Here is a 19132-nt window from a genome sequence, read left to right as displayed (position 1 = left end):
TGTGCGAGAGCCAAAGTTGAGCTGAAGTTATTATTTCAACATCATTTAATCTGATTCATCGTAGGAAGAATAGAAAAGGCATTTTTAGTGGCCATGGAGGAAGATGACGGAAATTCTAATAAACCTGGCTGTCTTAGTCAGTGTTCTGTTGCTGTGAAGAGACATTTCTGACAAGAAAACTCTTATAAAAGAAAGTATATAACTAGGGCCTGCTTACAGTTTCACAGGGTTAGTCCTTTATCGTGGAGGGGAGTATGGAAGCACACAGGCAGTCGTAGTACTGGGGTAGTAGTTGAGAGGGTTACATCCTGGTTGGCAGGCAGCAGACAGAAAAGGGAGGGAGAGAGAGAGGGACAGAGAAAAGAGACAGAGACAGAGAGAGTCACAGAGAGACAGAGAGACAAAGAGAGTGGGTCAGGTGTGAGCTTTTAAAGCCTCAAAACCCACCTCTAGTGACATACCTCCTCCAATGACTCATCCACTCCAACAAGACCACACTTCTTAATTCTTCCAAACTGTTCATCAACTGGGGGCCAAACATGCATCTATATGGAGTTATTCTAACTCAACCCACCACACTGGGTCTTGGCAGAGTGGAACACCACCCTACATGACCATACCATCAGTATCTTTGAAGCATCCAGAAGATCTACCAACACAGATGTCAGTGTTTCTCTTTTTCCACCATCAATGTCCCAGGAACCAGAAGTAGATAGAATAACGCTGGCCACACACAGTCTGTCTCACTGTGACTTCTACTATCCACTTTGTTCCCTACCATAGTCTCTGGGAAGGCAGGAGTGAAGTGGAAATTTCTGTCCAGTCCAGTTTTTTTTAGGAAACTCAGTTGTGTCACATGATATTTTTCAGGAAGCTATCTTGAGAAGATCTTTTGCTGAAGCAGACATGTGAAGCATATGATGTTTTGTTGGAGTAGACTCTTGAGAGGACATGTGATGTTTAGAACAAGTATAAATATAACCCCACTCTTGCATTGGTTTGCCTTGCTATGCTTCCCTGGTCTTCACTGATGATGCTCTTACATTGGTTAGCCTTGTAATGCTTTCTGGTCTTCACTGACATTCGCTTGTTGTGACTTCCTAGAGAAAAACGAGGTAAAGAACTTCTACTGATAGTCTGGCTGCTTCTTGCCTCATCCTCAGACTTGTGTCAATTCAGAGATGCCTCTCTGTTACTTCTGGATCGAGCCGGGCTGCTGATATCCTGACAACAAAGATTGGAATCACCCCAAAGACCTGCTTCTAACAGGTCCACACCCCCTTGTCCTATTTGATCGATGGGCTAGAAGGGAGGTTGAAGTGTTTAAGGACCCTTATTAAAGTAGGTTTTGAAAAATTTAAGTCTATAGAGGAATTCTGTTCCTTGGGGACTTTTTCCCCACTCCATCTGGCTTGTGTGTTTGAATGAGTTACAAAGGAGTTTAAGACATACACACTTCACACCATCATGTTTATTGGTGTCATCTTCTGCACCAAGAAGTGTTACCTGAAAGACAGAAGAACTCTCAGTGAGAAGGGTTGCTGCTGTACATCAGGTGCTACCAACACCACGACTAACTCTGACAGAGAGTCCTTAGGCACCATGCTAAAGTTCAGCAGGTCGGGGCCAGGGTCTCAGATTCCTTGAGAGCCTGGTTCTGCTCAGTGCTGCCTTCTATTCAGTAGCCAGTGTCCTGGGGCACTGAAGTGAAAGTAACCACTAAAGAAAGATCCCGACTTGCCTTTGTTGGTCTGTACACTGGTGGGCAGGAAGACAAGCTGAGTTAATAGAACTATGGAGAAGAGCAGAGTGGAGAGAAGGTTTCTATGTTGGGAACACACTAGCAGCCACAATGAGACTCCCTAGGACAGTGGTTCTCAGCCTCCCTATTGCTGTGACCCTTTTATATAGCTCCATGCTGTGGTGACCCACAGCCTTAAATTATTCATTGTTACTTTGGAACTGTAATTGTGCTACTGTTATGAAGTGTAATGTAGATTTCTGTGTTTTCTAATGGTTTTAGGTGACCCCTGTGAAAGGGTCACTCAACCCCCTCAAGGGGTCAAGACCTCACAAGTTGTGAACTGCTGCCTAAGAGAAAATGGACTTTTGGAAAAAGACCAGAGTAAGAAAGGTGCCAGTCATGGGACATGTATAATTGACATTTTAGAAAAGATACCCAGGGTAAGGTCTGATTCAGGGAGGAAGGGACATGGGGTGAGGAGAGATGGAGAGTCAGGGGCTCAGATTGCTAAAATGGCATGAGGAATTGGGCTTTCCTGTGGGAATTAGGACCCTAAATGGGGGCTTTGGCCAACTGAGAGTGTGTGATTAATGTGCATGAAGAATAAGCTGCAGGTAGCTAGAACCGGAGGAGGGAAGACCATGGAGTGAGCCAGGTAAGCAGGGTGTGTGTGTGTGTGTGTGTGTGTGTGTGTGTGTGAGAGAGAGAGAGTATGTGTGTGAGAGTATGTGTGTGTGAGTATGTGTGTCGGTGTGTGTGTGTGTGAATGTGTGTGTGTGTGAATGTATGTGTGTATATGTGTCTGAGTGTGTGTGAGTGTGTGAATGTGTATGTGAATGTATGTGTGAGTGTGTGTGTATGAGTGTATGAATGTGTGAGTGTGTGTGTGTGTGAATGTATGTGTATATGTGTGTGTGAGTGTGTGTATGTGTGTGTGAGTATGTGTATATGTGTGTATGCATGTGTGTGTGAGTATGTGTGTCGGTGTGTGTGTATGTGTGTGTCTGAGTGTGTCTGAGTATGTGTGTGAATGTGTGTGTGTGAATGTATGTGTATGTGTCTGTGTCTGAGTGTGAGTGTGTGAATGTGTATGTGAATGTATGTGTGAGTGTGTGTGAGTGTGTGTGTGAGTATGTGTGTATGAGTGTATGAATGTGTGAGTGTGTGTGTGTGTGAATGTATGTGTATATGTGTGTGTGAGTGTGTATATGTGTGTGTGAGTATGTGTATATTTGTGTATGTATGTGTGTGTGAGTATGTGTGTCGGTGTGTGTGTATGTGTGTGTCTGAGTGTGTCTGAGTGTGTGTGTGAATGTGTGTGAATGTGTGTGTGTGAATGAATGTATGTGTATGTGTCTGAGTGTGTCTGAGTGTGTGTGTGAATGTGTGTGTGTGAATGTGTGTGAATGAATGTATGTGTATGTGTCTGAGTGTGTCTGAGTGTGTGTGTGAATGTGTGTGTGTGAATGTGTGTGAATGAATGTATGTGTATGTGTCTGAGTGTGTCTGAGTGTGTGTGTGAATGTGTGTGTGTGAATGTGTGTGAATGAATGTATGTGTATGTGTATGTGTCTGAGTGTGAGTGTGTGAATGTGTGTTTGTGTGTGTGAGTATGTGTGTGAGTATGTGTGTATGAGTGTATGAATGTGTGAGTGTGTGACTGTGTGTGTGAATGTATGTGTGTATGTGTGTGTGAGTGTGTGTATGTGTGTTTGTGTGTGTGAGTATGTGTGTATGTGTGTGTGTGAGAGAGAGAGAGAGAGAGAGAGAGAGACAGAGGGAGAGAGAGGGGGGATTCTGGAAGCAATGTTTTCCTTTTTATTTCTTTCTTCCTAATATTTGTTCTTTTGAAAGATTTATTTATTTATTTTATGTATGTGAGTACACTGTAGCTGTACAGATGGTTGTGAGCCTTCATGTGATTGTTGGAAATTGATTTTTTTTTAGGACCTTTGCTCTCACCAGTCAGCCCTGCTCCCGCTGGTCAACTCCGCTCACTCAGTCCTGCTTGCCCAAAAATCTATTTATTATTATGCATAAATACACTGTAGCTGACTTCAGAAGTGCCAGAAGAGTCCATTGGATCCCATTATGGGTGGTTGTAAGCTACTAAGTCGTTGTTGGGAGTTGAACTCAGGACCTTCGGAAGAGCTGTCAGTGCTCTTACACACTGAGCCCTCTCACCAGCCCTCTTGCTAATATTTGTATTTGAACATTCACTAGTTTATTGTTTCAATCTATTTCCTATGCTGTTCCTCTATTAGTCTTTATCTAATAGGCTAATTTTAGAGCAGTTTCAGATTCACAGAAAAACTGAGCAGAAGGGTACAAAGCGTTCCCATCAGCCCCCTGCTCCCAGGGGGTACACAGCCTCTCAGGCTGTCACTCTCTGCCGCCAGACTGGTGTGTTTGTTATACTTGATGAACTTTCCTTGACATGTTCTTACCTCTCTACATCTCTAGCTCACACCTTGTTGAGTTTGGAGCAATGCATCCTGGTAAGTTGCCACTGCTAGAACACCGTTGCATGGAAATCCTCTGCGTGCCATCTCCCTAGCCCCAGGAAGACAGCCGTTAGTCATCTTGCTGCTACAGTTTAAACATTTCCAGAATGCCAAAATAGATAGGTTCCCACAGTATGTGTCCTTTTACATTGCTTTCATTTAGGAGTCTCACATCCTCATTTGTGATGTCATAGTTCATTTCCTTTTCAGTACTAAATAATATTCTACTGCTTGTATGGGCCATGACTTATTTATCCATTCACTTATCGAAGGATATGTTGGTAGCTTCAATGTCTGGGCAAATTTGAGTTCTGGATATTCTTTGTAGGTCAAGTTGATAGACAGTCTCCAGAAATTTGGGTATTTTCATAGCAGTGATTCCAGGGAGAATGCCCAGGTCAGTGCAACTGAAGAGCGGAGTTCACATTTCCACTTGTACAGGGCAATGGGGAGGCAGCACAGCCTGGTGGCAACAGCCGTCATCGGAAGAGCCTTGGCTGTGTGCCAGGCTGGGTGTGTGTGTGCTGTGGGCACAGCCCCAGGTGGTAGGGGCTGTGAACATTCTCATTTTACAAACAGAGAGCAAAGCAAGTTGCCTGCCTGCTCAAGGCCATGACGACCTTGCTCATACCTGGTTCCTTGAGAGCATAAATATTATGCAGAAACTGTGTTCACACCAATTGACTCCTCAAACATGAGCCACTCACAAGGCTGGCAGAACTGATGTTTGAGGGTGTATAAGGCTGAAAATCAGGCCCCAAACTAAGCCAGAGTTGAGGATAAATTAATATCCTTTCTTCAGGCTGTAGTCAGCTGGCCACTCACCTGATGCCGTCCACAGCATGTCTGTGCTCTTATTCCCGTGAAGGGCTGTGCTGTAGCCCAGCCCAGTGGGTGTTCCATCTACACAGCCCCTAGTCTGGAAGGCATGAAACAAAAACCTTTAAGTTCCTTAAAGAAAGGCTGCTTAGAGTCTGAAGTCTCTTTAATACTTTCCCTACTAGTTCAACTGTAAGACATTCTTCCGTGAGTGCTTTGAAAAGATGTAAAGCCTGAATCACTATCTCCACCAGCAGCCCCCAGGAATCAGATTCTATCCAACTGAGGGCCATGAGAAAAATCAGCAATGCCTTGGGTTTTCAGGGACCCAGATACGTTTAGCTCAACGTACCTGCCTCTTATCTGAGGTCTCTCTGTGTGTTTATGTATGCATGTGATAAAATATATTTGCCTTATGAGGCTGGCAAGGTGGCTTAGCAATTAAGAGCACTGGCCGCTCTTGCAGAAGACCAGGGTTTGAGTCTCAGAACCCGCATGGCAGCTCACAAGCCGCCTGTAAACCCTGTTCCAAGTGGACTCTGATGTTCTCTTCTTGGTGGCATCTTCTGCGGGCATCAGGCATGTATCACATGGTGTACAGACATACATACAGGCAAGACACATGTGTAAATAAAATAAGTATATTTTAAAATTTGTTTTCAGTGTGGAGTGACCATAGAAACCTCTAGACACGGGCTGGTTTAAATGAACATATTCGGCAAAAGGGCAGTTTGGGGAATCCACACCAGTGTCTCCTTTTCTGGGCTCTTACTGTTATGGAGAGTAAACTGCAGCAGAGGGTGATCCCCACCTTTCTTGGTATGGTGATGTTACACGATCAGTGTACACTCAGGTATGTGTAAACCTCATACGTGGGTAGGACACGCACATGTGAAATCATCCAGTATTAAACTGGGCCATCCCTCTTGCCACACAAGGCACAAACCTATCTCCCAACCTTAAGCTGCCATGGCAGCATCACCCAGATACAAAACCATGGTCCTTGGCCCCTCTCCCTTCACCACTGGCAAGAACACAGCTGAAACTCTTCCCAGCTGCACTTTGCACTGCTGGAGGAATTGAATAGAGCACTTTGCTACCTCACCCCTCTCTTCCTGCTTCATCCACCAGCACTTCAAACCAGGATGGGAAGTGTCACAAGACATGCTACCTCACGCTTTGGCTGGAATGGATGGAGTAACATTGGTTTCTGCAGTCCCCAACATAAGCCAAGCATCACAGCATCCAGAGAAGACTTCGTTTCCTCCAGTCAAGCTGCCCCGATGGCAGAAGAAAGACAGCCCACACAAACGTGCCAATTCCAGAAGGAAGCGCTCAACGTAACCGCCTCCCTCAAACCACAGAGAGGAGGCCACTGAGTGTTATTAAACTCGGGTCACAAGGAAAGAGAGCCATGGCAGACACGTTCAGAGTGTCTTAAGCCCACTCAGCAGTGGAAGCAGCGTCAGCCCATGCCGCAAAGACTTTTAACTCCTTGTTGTAGATACCAGGCCTCACAGGAGGGCTCCTGATTGATTCATGATATAAGAATCAGTATCACACTGGTTAAAGTGGGGATAGGACCATCACCACGTGACACAGGAATTTGTAACCAGACTGGAAGTTCTTAAACTTGCCAGTGTTATAAAGCAAGTGGTCAAAAAGCTAGGTAACGAAGAGGCGATAAGTGTCACACACAGAAGGTGCCATCGACTGTGTCTTACAATGTGTGGAGAGTAAATGAAGAAGACGGCTTTGTAGACAGCTCTTTCATGACCCTTATTACTGAAGGCTGTGCTAAACTCCCAAATCTGCCCATCCATCTCAAGTTATAGAAGGCACCTACACTTTCCAACCTCCGTCCTTCTCTGGGAAAGTTCCTGTTTGGGGAAGCTTGCATATAACATCATATTAGTTGTCCTTTTATCCTTATAACAAGATACCTGAGATGATCAAGTTACCAAGAAAGAAGATGTACTTGGGGTTGCAGTTTTGGAAGCTCGGCACATGTTTACTTGGCTCCATTGATTCGAGCCTGAGGTGGGGTTAGCACATTAAGGTGGATGTGTGAGGCAGAACAAAGACAGACGAAGGACCCTAATGGCTGAGCATCTCCCACAAGGCCCTCCTGCAGGCTACACCCCCTCCCAAGTGTCACCATCAGAACCAAGCCTCTCTCTGTCTCTGTCTCTCTCTGTATGTCTCTGTCTCTGTCTCTCTCTCCATAGCTCTTAAGTATGGTGGTTTGAATGAGGATGGCCCCCATAATAAGTTCAGATGCCTGCATACTTGGTCCCCTCCCCATCCTGTTGGTTGGAACTGTTTGGGAAGGATTAGGAGGTGTGGACTTGTTGGAGAAGTATGTCACTAGATGTGGGCTTTGAGGTTTCAAATGACCCTCACCAGCCCAGTGTTCTCTGCCTCCGACTAGCTGGTTTTTTGTTTTTGTTTTTTGTTTTTTGTTTTTGTTTTTTTGTTTTTTTTTGATTTGTGAGCTATCTCTGCTGCCCTGCCTTCACTCTGCCATCCTGGTCTCTAAGCATCTGGAACTGTACCCCTAATTAAATGCGTTCCTTTCTAAGTGGCTGTGGTCACGGTGTTTTGTTACAGTAATAGAAACCTTAACTGATGGTGATCTTGAACCCCTGATCCTCCTGCCAACATTTCCTGGGTGCTGGAATATCAGTACACCCCATCCTTCACAGCTTAACACATTTATCCTTGGAGGAATGTCCATGATTCTAACTATAGCAGACATTCATCTCAGGACTCTATACATGTGGGCCTGGGCAACACACACACACACACACACACACACACACACACAGGCACAATGATTTCCCCCATGGAATTCTTCTCTGCAGGCTAGAAAGATGGCCTCGGGGTAAGGTGCAAACTCATGGCTGCCTAGAGCAACTTGACTCCAATACAAGGAAGAACCAGCCTGAGGTGAAAAAAAAAAAGAGATGCTGGCAAGCAGAGAAGCAAAGACAAGCAGAGATAAATCAGGTAGGAACTAACTGCCCATTGCCTGACAAATGCTTCTTGCAGCTTCTACTTCTTTCCCATGGGTTAGTCTAGATCTGTCACAGCCAGACAGTAAAAGGCATTAATCTAGTTTGAACTAGATTTCTGCTTTGTGGTAACAAAGGTCTTAAGCACACCAATAAATACGGAATTTGAAATAAAGTTAAGTTACAGCAGTCATTCAAGGAGCAAGAAGTCCTCTTTTCTTTGTCTTAAACTGCATTACATATAATATTTAGAGTATATTTAAATATATTAAATATATGCAAATTTAGAAAAGTTAAATATAAGGGAAGAGGAAGGATTGGGTGGTACTGCACAGAAGTTATGAAAGGGGATGTAAAGAAAATTATGTTTCTAGTTCTAATTCTGTGTGGAGTTTTTGTCTAGTGGTGGATAAGTGTATAAGACATATTCACATGTGAATGCCAAATGCCACAACTTCCATATTATAACTGTATAGATGTTCTCTACGGTGTATGACTTTGGGCCTGGTTAATTTTGGGGTGTGTGTGTGTATTTTAAAAATTGGAAAGTTTTTTTTTAAATGATAAAGGTTTTTTAGGGGGATGGGCAAATTGGGGTGCAGCTGCTGCCAGCCACCTGGAGTCACTGAGTTGTCTTATATGGCAGGAGGCTGGAGGTTCAAGAGGTTTCTATTGTTGTAACAAAATACCATGACCACAGCAACTTTAATTAGGGTTACAGTTCCAGATGGTTGGAGTCCATGCTCAGGCACCTCAAACGGTCTCAGTGCTAGGTATGCGCCTATTCAATTCTTTCTTTCCACTCCTTTCAGGCTTTAACACAGGACCACACACACCTCAGCACGCTGCTGCCTTCGCCCAGCCCTGCCCACTCACTTCTTTCTCCTTATTTCCCAACCGTGCCACAGAGAGTGAACTCCAGGCTTGAGGAACAGCTTAGGGGCAGGGCACACTCCCATCAATGTAAGACTGGATTCAGGTTCCACCCTTAGCTCTGGGGGAAACTTGGACAAACTCCATGGCTGGGTAAATTAAGCCAGCAAGATCCAAGTGCATGCTGTTGCCATTGGCTTGAAGGGCATCCAGCTTGTCCTGTGAATTTGCTTTTCCAGAACTGTACAACCAATGAGAGGCTCCTAAAATTTAACCAGTTGGTTTGAGCTGTCTTTTGTTAAACTGCTTTTGTGTATATGAAACCATTGACCGTTTTTTTTTAAACGACCTGTTTATTTTATGCATATTAAGTGTTTACTTGTATTGTGTGTACCTTGTGCGTGTAATGCTTGAGGAGGCCAGCAGAGGGCGTCATATTCCCTGGAACTGGAGTTGCAGATGGTTGTGAGTCACCTTATACACGCCTGGAACTGAACCCAGGTCCACTGCAAGAGCAGCCAGAGCATGTAACCACTGAGCCACCTCTCCAGCCCCACATTGCTCATTTCCCATTGCTCTGTTCTAAAAATGCTTCCGTTTATTACATAGAAATGAAAAGAGAAACGAGCATCCCTTCACAGCAGTACCTGCTACCTGGGATAATGTTGATTTTTGCCTTACCATTGGTCCAGGGTGTGTCTGTGAGTGCTAAGATTATGTCTTCCTGAATTTGTTCACGCAGGCTTTCAAACGGTCCTTGACGCAAGTGATGTCTCCTTTCCATGCACACGACTATTAAACTCCATAGAACCTTGTTTCTTAAAGTGTGACCCGCAGGTCAGCATCACCAGCATCTGGGACTGACTCCGGGACCCCAACCCCAGAACTGCTGGTTTCTAAGTCAAGTTTCAGAAGTGTTGCCGCAGGGAATACAGGACTCAGAAAGAGTCCTGGAGCCTTTTGGGGGACATGAGAAGACTCAGCAGAAAACTAAACAGCTCCATGTGTCCCAAAGCAGAATGTCCAGGGAGAGAGTTCAGAAGCAGTGTGAGAGCTCAGGTTGGGCGGAACAGATCTGCTGCATTAAGGCAAGGTCTCACCGGGTTTAGTGTGTTGCCTTAGTGAGAAAGGAGGAAGGGGCAGCTAGCAGAAGTGCAGAGGAGAGATCAGGAAGGCTGTAACCAGGGAGGTGAAGGGAGGGTTTTGGTACCAGGAGCATAACACGGTAGAGACAGCCGCTGATGGATGCGCGGCGCGCGGGGAATGGGATTGGGGTGGGGAAGCATGGGGTAAAAAGAGATCTAAGATTCGGAGCCTGGTAGGCTGGAGTAGGAATTTCAGTGAGACACAGGGGAGGCAGATGCACCTGATGATAACCCCATATGAAGGGTCCTCAGGATCCTTTGCCTTGCACAACATTTAGGTCACACGGAAATAGGACTTTTCTCCTCCCACCTTTAGGCTGGAGAGCGTGATTAAATTTAAGATCTGATCCGGTTCCAGGATGAGAGACACAGGCTAGTCCTTTTCCGGCAGATAACCTTCAGGATCTTAACCCTAGACTCCGCGGATGAGGTACAGGAAACAATAAATTAATAAGTGTCACTTGGGTACTTAAATGAATTGGGTTTGGGCCAGTGCCTGAAGGAAGCTTTTGCAAGAACGCCCTAAATGATTTCCACTCGCGAACTGCTCCGAGAGTGCCTAATAAGTGCAACTGGGCGATCTAAGTAGCAGCAGCTCCTATCCAGTTAAGCGAACGTCCCCAAGGGAACAATAATTTGCAGACCGGCCAACTGCAATCTAAGAGAGAGAGTCGCTTGCTGTTGTAAGGCTCCTCCGCCAGCCCTAACCTGCTTATCCCGCATTCCTCCTGTTCATCCCGAAAACCCGGCCGTTTACAATTCTTTAGGGGAAAGCTTAAGAAGCCGAGCCCCAGGGACTAGGGCGCCTCAGGAAAGCCACAGGATCAAAGTAGGTCGCCAGACTCTCCAGCCGTTCGAGTGGGTCTCCGCATGACCGCTGCAGGCGGCCGTCCACGGTGGCGGGCTCCCGCCCCTCACGCAGCTGCGACCTGCGGGGGCGCGCGCAGCCTCGTGGGGTTCCCGCGGATGCGCGCCCGGCGGGGAGCGCGCAGGGCGGAGAGCCGGGCGCGAGCGCCGCAGCTCACCTGCCGCGGGCGCCACCACGGACGTGCCACGCGGGTGGCCCGAGCTATTCGGCAGCACCGAAGGAGCCACCCCTCGGCCAGGGCGTGCCAAGGTGACCCCCGGTAACCCCCTGCCCCGCAGGCTGCGCGTCCCCGCTGCTAGGGGAGCGGTGCCAAATGCATGCATATCTTTCTCTCTGTCTGTCTGGGCACCTCTGTGGTACACACCTACCTTTTTGTAGCCCTTGCACTCTGATCAGTGCACATGGGAGAGGCTGGGACCCCACCCCTTTGTTTGAGTCTGGAGGTGTGTTTGGGGGTGTGCTCGCGCGTGAGGTATGTTTGGGAAGGGTGGGAGTTTGGGGCCCTTAAAATATTCCACCCTCCTGCAGACTTGTGGCTGCTGGGCGGTGCTCTCTCAGCAGCCCAGATGTCAAACAGTTGTTGGTTTTCGGCATGGGAGATGCAATTAGCCAATGTCGGTTTTCAGCGTTTTGGCAAGTGTGCGAGTGTGCATGTGCCGCCTCGGGAGTCCTGATCCGTGTTTCCCTCAGAGACAAACAGCATTTCGGTTGCAGACTTTAGCTTTTGTTTCTAATTCCTGAAGCTCGTGGCATTTTGACACTGATATCTGAGCCCAGGGTTGTCTGTCTTTCTCTGTGTGTTTTGCATGATCTTGGATTGGCACCCTACTGTACCCAAACATTAAAAAGCCTGTCTTTCCGTTGAAGAGGACAGGGATTAAAATGAACGAAGACCCGAAGGTCAATTTAAGCGGGCTGCCTCGGGACTGTATAGATGCCGGTGCTCCAGAGAACATCTCAGCTGCTGTCCCCTCCCAGGGCTCTGTTGCGGAGTCAGAACCCGAGCTCGTTGTCAACCCTTGGGACATTGTCTTGTGCAGCTCAGGAACCCTCATCTGCTGTGAAAATGCCGTTGTGGTCCTTATCATCTTCCACAGCCCCAGCCTGCGAGCCCCCATGTTCCTACTGATAGGCAGCCTGGCTCTTGCAGACCTGCTGGCTGGCCTGGGACTCATCATCAATTTTGTTTTTGCGTACCTGCTTCAGTCAGAAGCCACCAAGCTGGTTACCATCGGACTCATTGTCGCCTCTTTCTCTGCCTCTGTCTGCAGTTTGCTGGCTATCACTGTGGACCGCTACCTCTCGCTATATTATGCCCTGACGTACCACTCCGAGAGGACCGTCACCTTTACCTATGTCATGCTAGTGATGCTCTGGGGAACCTCCATTTGCCTGGGGCTGCTGCCCGTCATGGGCTGGAACTGCTTGAGGGACGAGTCCACCTGCAGCGTGGTCAGACCTCTCACCAAGAACAACGCTGCCATCCTCTCCATCTCCTTCCTCTTCATGTTTGCTCTGATGCTTCAGCTCTACATCCAGATTTGTAAGATTGTGATGAGGCACGCCCATCAGATAGCCCTGCAGCACCACTTCCTGGCTACATCGCACTATGTGACTACCCGGAAAGGGGTCTCGACCCTGGCTCTCATCCTAGGGACCTTTGCTGCCTGCTGGATGCCTTTCACCCTCTATTCCTTGATCGCCGATTACACCTACCCCTCGATCTATACCTACGCCACCCTCCTGCCCGCCACCTACAATTCCATCATCAACCCTGTCATTTACGCTTTTAGAAACCAAGAGATCCAGAAAGCCCTCTGCCTCATTTGCTGTGGGTGCATCCCTTCCTCGTTGTCTCAGAGAGCACGGTCTCCCAGCGATGTGTAGCAGCCTTCTCCTCATAGGACGCTGCCTCTACCAAGCGCCTCCACTGTCCAGGGCGGCCAGTGATTTCCTTCCTTAAATTCTTTGCACTGGATCTCACAAACAGAAGCAATGACATCTTTTAGACTCGTATTGACAGTGGAAATCATCTTACCAGTGTTTTTTAAAAAACAAAACTCGACTTCTCGGCTCAGCATTCTGTTGTTTGGTTTGGGAGTTAGGATTTGTTTGTTTGTTTGTTTGTTTGGAGGGTGTAGTGGGACCTCATGTGGCCATGAAATTATACACAAGTCTCGGGATTTTTTAACCGAGGCTTGAAAATAAATCAAAGTTTTAAAGGAAACTGGAAAAGGAAATACTTTTTCTGAACTTTTTTTTTTTTTAATCAAGGTAGATCTTCCATTCTGTATGTATCTAACAGGATAGGAGCTCTGTCATGCAACCAAGATAGTTTATATAATTACACTGGGAAGGGCTTGTGTTTATTTCTCTGCACTCAGTAATAAGGGACCAGTAACAAAGGCACGAACTCCTTTCTTTTCTTTCCTTTCAGCAGTAGTGACTGCTCTCAAGAATCACTCTGCAGTTTCTCTGTGTTACAGTTTGGAATGCATGGTTACCTGTGGTAGTTAGACCACTAATTGCAATATTGCCATGTTAAACCCAGAATTAAAAGAGTCATTTTTTTTCCAATACAGTTTTTGAAATATCCTTTCCAAAGTGAGTCATGAAAAAAAAATGTTTCCAATTACATATGAGATAGCACTGGCTAGATTTGTCATTGTGATTTTTAAAACTCTAGACTGGTGGTTTTTCAGAAAGCAAAAGAGAAAATGTTAACAGCATCTATTGAAAGAAGATTATATTTATTTTTAATATATTCTGAGAGAATAAATGGGTGTGATACTATTAAGAAATATACAAACATGACTTTTCAAATCTCTATCTATGGATACATTGTTATTCTTACTTAAGATGAGTAGAATTAAGTATTATAAATGGAAAATTTTCTCATTCTGTTGGTAGGGCAAAATAAATCTGAAGCAGGTGGTCTCTTACCTTATTAACTAGGTCTGAGGCACGCCCAGATAACATGACTGGGGTGTACCAGCTGTGCCCTGTGTGCTCACACAGGAATGACCATATATATGTCTGATGGTGAAAAGATTAATTCCCTTTCCCCAGAAGACATCCTCCATGCAACAAGGATTCTGCTGCCTGCTTTCAGAAAGCAAAGGTTTACCTGGGAAATGACTACAAGAAGTGACTTAAAACACCATACAGAGTAATTATGCCCAAGTGTCATTTTCTGTGAAAGCAGACAGATGTAAGATACAAACAGAGGGACCGTGTTTGTAATGGGCTCATGGCTGTGTCTATACAGGAAGTGGAAGAATTCCTGAATGGCACATCAAGACCAGTATTTCAGGGTCCTTGGTGAGGGGTCATTTGTAATAGGTCCCCCTCAAAGGCTTGTCCCAATCAGTATGGACATGGTGATTTTAAAGATTTATTTATTTATTTATTTTATGTATATGAGAACACTGTAGCTGTACAGATGGTTGTGAGCTTTCATGTGGTTGCTGGGATTTGAACTCAGGACCTTCGGAAGAGCAATCAGAGCTCTTAACCGCTGAGCCATCTCACCAGCCCCCGGCCATGGTGATTTCAGGACCAGTCAGTCTTCAAAGCCTGCCTGCCAAAGTTGCTTCTCAAATGGCTCAAGTGAGAAAGCATCTTATACTTGAATCTGTATTCATTTTACTTACAACTCACATATATGTACATGTGTGTGCCATGAGAGGCCACAGGTATCCAAATGACATGGAGCTGAAGTTACAGCTGGTTGTGAGCTGCCATTGTGAATGTTGGGGATAGAACCTGGGTCTTCCACAACAGCAGTCAGTGCTCTTAACCACTGAGCCGTCTCTCCAGCCCCAGTCATTTAGTTTAGAGTTGAGCAGAGAACTCTTATAACGGGTCCTTAAAGCAACAGATGGTGCTTTGTAGGGATGGGAGCTCTCCCTTGCACATCTCTGCTAGGGGACACAGGAGAGCAGTCAGTTTTGCCTGGCCCACGTGTGCTCTCAACCCTGAACTTGCTGTTTTACCAGCTTTCCTTTCTTTCTTTTTTAAATGCAACTGAGAAAACACACGTTTGTGGTGAGAAAACCGGAGCTCAGAGAGAGGTGAAGAAGCAGGCTGAGGCCTCTGAGAGAGCTGTAGGGTGAGGCTAGAACTGAAGGCAGGCTTTCCACTCTCCCTTCCCTGCCCCTCCATAATGTTGTCTTTGATCCCTTACTCCAAAGAAAGCTGCCTTTGAACAGGTCGCTGTCCCATAATCTGGGTTCTGTCATTAGGAAAAAGGTTCCCATTTGAAATCACACGTGGACCATCAAACCAATGTGGGTAAATGTTCGTGTACACGGGGCACTGGGTGAAATGGTCTTATGGATACGGATTTGGTGGTTGCTTAAAATTTTCTTACATTAATTTGTTTGTGTATGAGTGTGTGTGTATGTCTATGTGTGTGCGCATGCATGTGTACCATGGTACCAGTATGGAGGTGAGAGGACAGTTTGTGAGTGTCTGTTCTCAGTACTCTCCTTCTATATGTTGGTTCTGGGTATTGAACTCCGGTTGTTAGGCTTGGTGGCAAGCGCCTTTTACCTGCTAAGCCATCTTGCTGGCCCAGAGGTTTGAGCCATGTTCTTAAAAAATGCCTGATTTTATTTGAAATGTTTTCTCCAGTTCTTCTTGTTTAAATTTGTGAAGAGTTTTTGAACATAAGTTATTTCCTACAAGGTTTCTTGTCTTTAATAAAGATAACCACTAAGAAATTGGAACCTATTTCAATATAGGTACATGTGTGTAAAGATGTGAATGTGTGCCTGTGCGTGTGTGTTTACATCATGGAAAATTGTCATTCTAGGACACTATAAGGTAGCAGGGAATCTTTTATTCCATATAATTACAATTCCTACTTACCAAGGAATTTATAATGTTTTCAGTAGAAATAGTTGTATTTTTTAGACAATTTTACAATTTTAACAGACTCCTTAATTAGTCCAGATTATCTGTTTACCCAGGTGGTGACTACTTGAATTCTGTCTCATTTTATCTTTTGACTTCCTTTATCTCCATCAAGTCTGCTTGGTCTTTCCCTCTGTTTTTTTTTCTTTCTTTCTTTCCTTTCCTTTGCTGAGGTTTAAATCCAGAGTTTTGCCCCTGCTAGACAAGCTCTCTGTCACTGAACTACACGCCCCAGCTCCATTTGAGTTGCCGATGGTAGAGAGGCCCTTCTCCCTTCATGGTAGCTGAGATGGGGGCCAGGACCCTCCATACTTAGACACCTAAATCAAAGAGCCAAGTTGGGGGAGCAGAAACAGCCATAGATTTCCCCAGGATTCATAGCAGGATAGAGAAACATGGTGCTTAGGAAAGAAGACGGGGGGGGGGGGGGGCGGTCAGAAATATTTCATACCCAAAAATGAAGAACAGAGATTCCTTAGACTTAAAAGGAAACTTATTCACCCTTACTAAAATGTTGGTTGCTGTTAATGCCACCATGTGCATATGTATCACGAGAAGGTGGATAGTGTGCCATTTCACACCGGAAACACAATAGTTTCATATAATGTGAGCTAAATTAGCAGACATATCTGCCTTCTAGAAAATGATGAATGGAGATAAGGGTGTCTGGAATGTTTCTAGAATGTTTCACATTTAAGAGGTGTATGAACCCCCAGAGAATCTTGTTAAAAGTCCAGGTTCTGGACCCTGGACCCTGGGCTGTCGCTGAGTTGTTTTACTAACTGGCACCGAGTCTCTTCCTGGGAGTCTGTAAATGACACTTTATAGTCTCACAAAGAAAAGCGCCAGATTTTCAATGTTTGCAAAATGTAAACAGAATATGTAAGTGTCACACAATAAATACACGTTTACGTGTTTATTCTCATGAGGTTTGGTGAATAAACAGAATGTGTCCAAAGGACATGAACCTCAACCTTTCTGAGAGTTTCCCATCATGCAGCGGTGGAGCGGGGACCGCTTGGGTTCCATGCCAGCACCTCACTGTTTATTATCTAATTGTCATGGTCTGAAGGCAGGGATTTCTGGAACCTCCACCGTGTGTGTGTGTGTGTGTGTGTGTGTGTGTGTGTGTGTGTGTGTACGTGCGTGTCTTTGGGTGTTGCACACATGAATTAATCTTGGGGTAATTAAGATGAAAACCTTTGCTCTCTGGGCTCAGCACTCCATCTGAATTCACCACAAAGCAATCTCTCTTGATAGGGACATCAAAGACATTTTAAGCTACCTCACTTCCATTTGACATTTATCTGTAACCTTTTCTTTTGCAGAATTACAAATTCTATTAACCTTAACCAGAAACATTTGATCTACTGTGCTTCCTTTCTATCCAAAGAGGTGAGAGTTTCACATTTTATTTTCTCAGACAGCAGTGGGTGAGGTGAGTGCCAGCACACAGCTGAAATATCTCCTCTGTAGAAAACAGTTTTTAAAATTTGGGGGGGGGGGAGGGGTTTGTGTGTGTGTGTTTTTGCTTTGTTTTGTTTTGTTTCTGGATTTGTTTTTTGTTGTTGTTTTGTTTTGTTTTTGAGACAGCATCTTGCTATGTTGTCCAGGCTAGAATCTTATTTTTTTCCCCCCTAGATTTCAAGTCCAGTATGAAAGTGCAGGCCTGGGATGCTGAGGCAGGAGGATCATGAGTCTAAAGCTATCCTGGGCTACATAGCAAGAACCTTCTTCTCTCCATGAATCATATTCTAGAGTTGGGCACCAACTAATAGACTTTTCACTTGAAAATAAGTTTAGAGGAGAAATGAAAATATTCACTTGGGCACAGATTATCTTGGTATTTGGTTCTTTGGACAAATTATTTTGAGTAGATTATTTTAAGCACACACACACACACACACACACACCATCACTACCACCACCACCACCAATTTGAGTAGAATATTCTAAATACACACACACACACACACACACACACACACACACACACACACCATTATCACCACTACCACCACTACCAAAACAAAACAAAACAAAACCTTATGGAATTTTCAGTAAAGTTTGGAGTTGTGTTTCTTAACCAAACAACACATTTTGAGTCTAGGGGAGTCCTACTTGGGTGGCTGAAAATGTAAACTTTTCCTACAGGGAGAGAGACAGTGACCAGTCTTCTACATACATCCTGAGGTTATTGGGGTAAATAAGAGAGAGAGAGAGAGAGAGAGAGAGAGAGAGAGAAAGAAAGAGAGAGAGAGAGAGAGAGAGAGAGAGAGAGAGAGAGAGAGAGAGAGAGAGAGAGAGAGAGAGAGAGAGAGAGAGAGAGATGCTTCCGTTACAACTGTAGCCTCCTTTTAAGGGCCATTTGAACCACAGTAAATTTATTCTTGGATTCTACAGTCTACTGCTTGAAAAGGAACCAATAAAGTTGATTTTTTTCTAAATCAAACATGAATTTGGGTCAAGGTATTTTTGTAAACTGAGACTGTGAACTCTCCTTAAACGTGTCGCAGTATTTTAATATACCCAAGTATACCCAAGCTTGGGTTTTTCTCATTGCATTAGAATTCTGTTTTGTATGGCCCTAGCATCTGGAGGTACAGAGATGCTTCCTAATCCTAGGACTTATAGTCACATTTTTGTTGTTGTTGTTGTTTTTGTTTTTCAAGACAGGGTTTCTCTGTATAGCCCTGGTTGTCCTGGAACTCACTTTGTAGACCAGGCTGGCCTCGGACTCAGAAATCCCCCTGCCTCTGCCTCCTGAGTGCTGGGATTAAAGGCGTGTGCCACCACCGCCCGGCTGTAGTCACATTTTTATCTTGAAAAGATATGTTGAGGTTGGCTGGGGAAATAGCTTAGTGGTTATACTGCTCTTCCAGAGGAACTAAGTTCTTTCCCAGAGCCTATGTCAGTTGGCTTACAAGCACCTGAAACTCCAGCTCCATGCGATTGGGTGCCCTCTTCTGGCCTCTGTGGGCACTGCACTCATGTGCACATTTCCACACAGACCTCACACATACACATAATTAAAAATCTTCGGAAAAAATCGTTGTTGAATATTATTGCTTTCTCCTTCAAGGAAAATCACCCCCAAATTACCTAAATCATTTAATTTTTTTATTTAAATGTATGCATTTCTGGTTATTTTCCCAATATTTATTCTTCCTTTGAACATTTCCTGGCATTGCTCACTAACAGAATACTTCATGGCTAGAGAGAACCATGAGTTACTTAGTGTTGTCCTG

At 45.1% G+C, this 19132-nt stretch overlaps 1 protein-coding gene across 4 annotated transcripts; it reads left to right on the top strand.

The window, feature by feature from the left end:
- The first annotated feature begins 9408 nt into the window (after positions 1 to 9408).
- Positions 9409 to 16261, top strand: Gpr12 (G protein-coupled receptor 12). 4 transcript variants are annotated; one of them, XM_085837439.1, is made up of 2 exons: positions 9409 to 11226; positions 12239 to 16261. In XM_085837439.1, exons 1-2 carry the CDS (start codon positions 10970 to 10972, stop codon positions 12852 to 12854), a joined length of 873 nt encoding a protein of 290 aa, XP_085693565.1. In that variant the 5' UTR covers positions 9409 to 10969; the 3' UTR covers positions 12855 to 16261. The 4 variants fall into 4 exon arrangements, with proteins under 4 accessions (XP_085693565.1, XP_029333536.2, XP_085693564.1 ...); XM_029477676.2 differs by having other exon boundaries at positions 10238 to 11226; positions 11837 to 16261; XM_085837438.1 differs by having other exon boundaries at positions 11099 to 11216; positions 11835 to 16261.
- Positions 16262 to 19132: the final 2871 nt, after the last annotated feature.

Source organism: Mus caroli, unplaced genomic scaffold (assembly GCF_978045245.1).
Source record: "Mus caroli unplaced genomic scaffold, Mus_caroli_1 scaffold_4, whole genome shotgun sequence".
NCBI classification, from domain to species: Eukaryota; Metazoa; Chordata; class Mammalia; order Rodentia; family Muridae; genus Mus; species Mus caroli.
The sequence above is the reverse complement of the archived record's forward strand: the minus strand, read 5'-3'. Positions and strand labels throughout refer to the sequence as shown.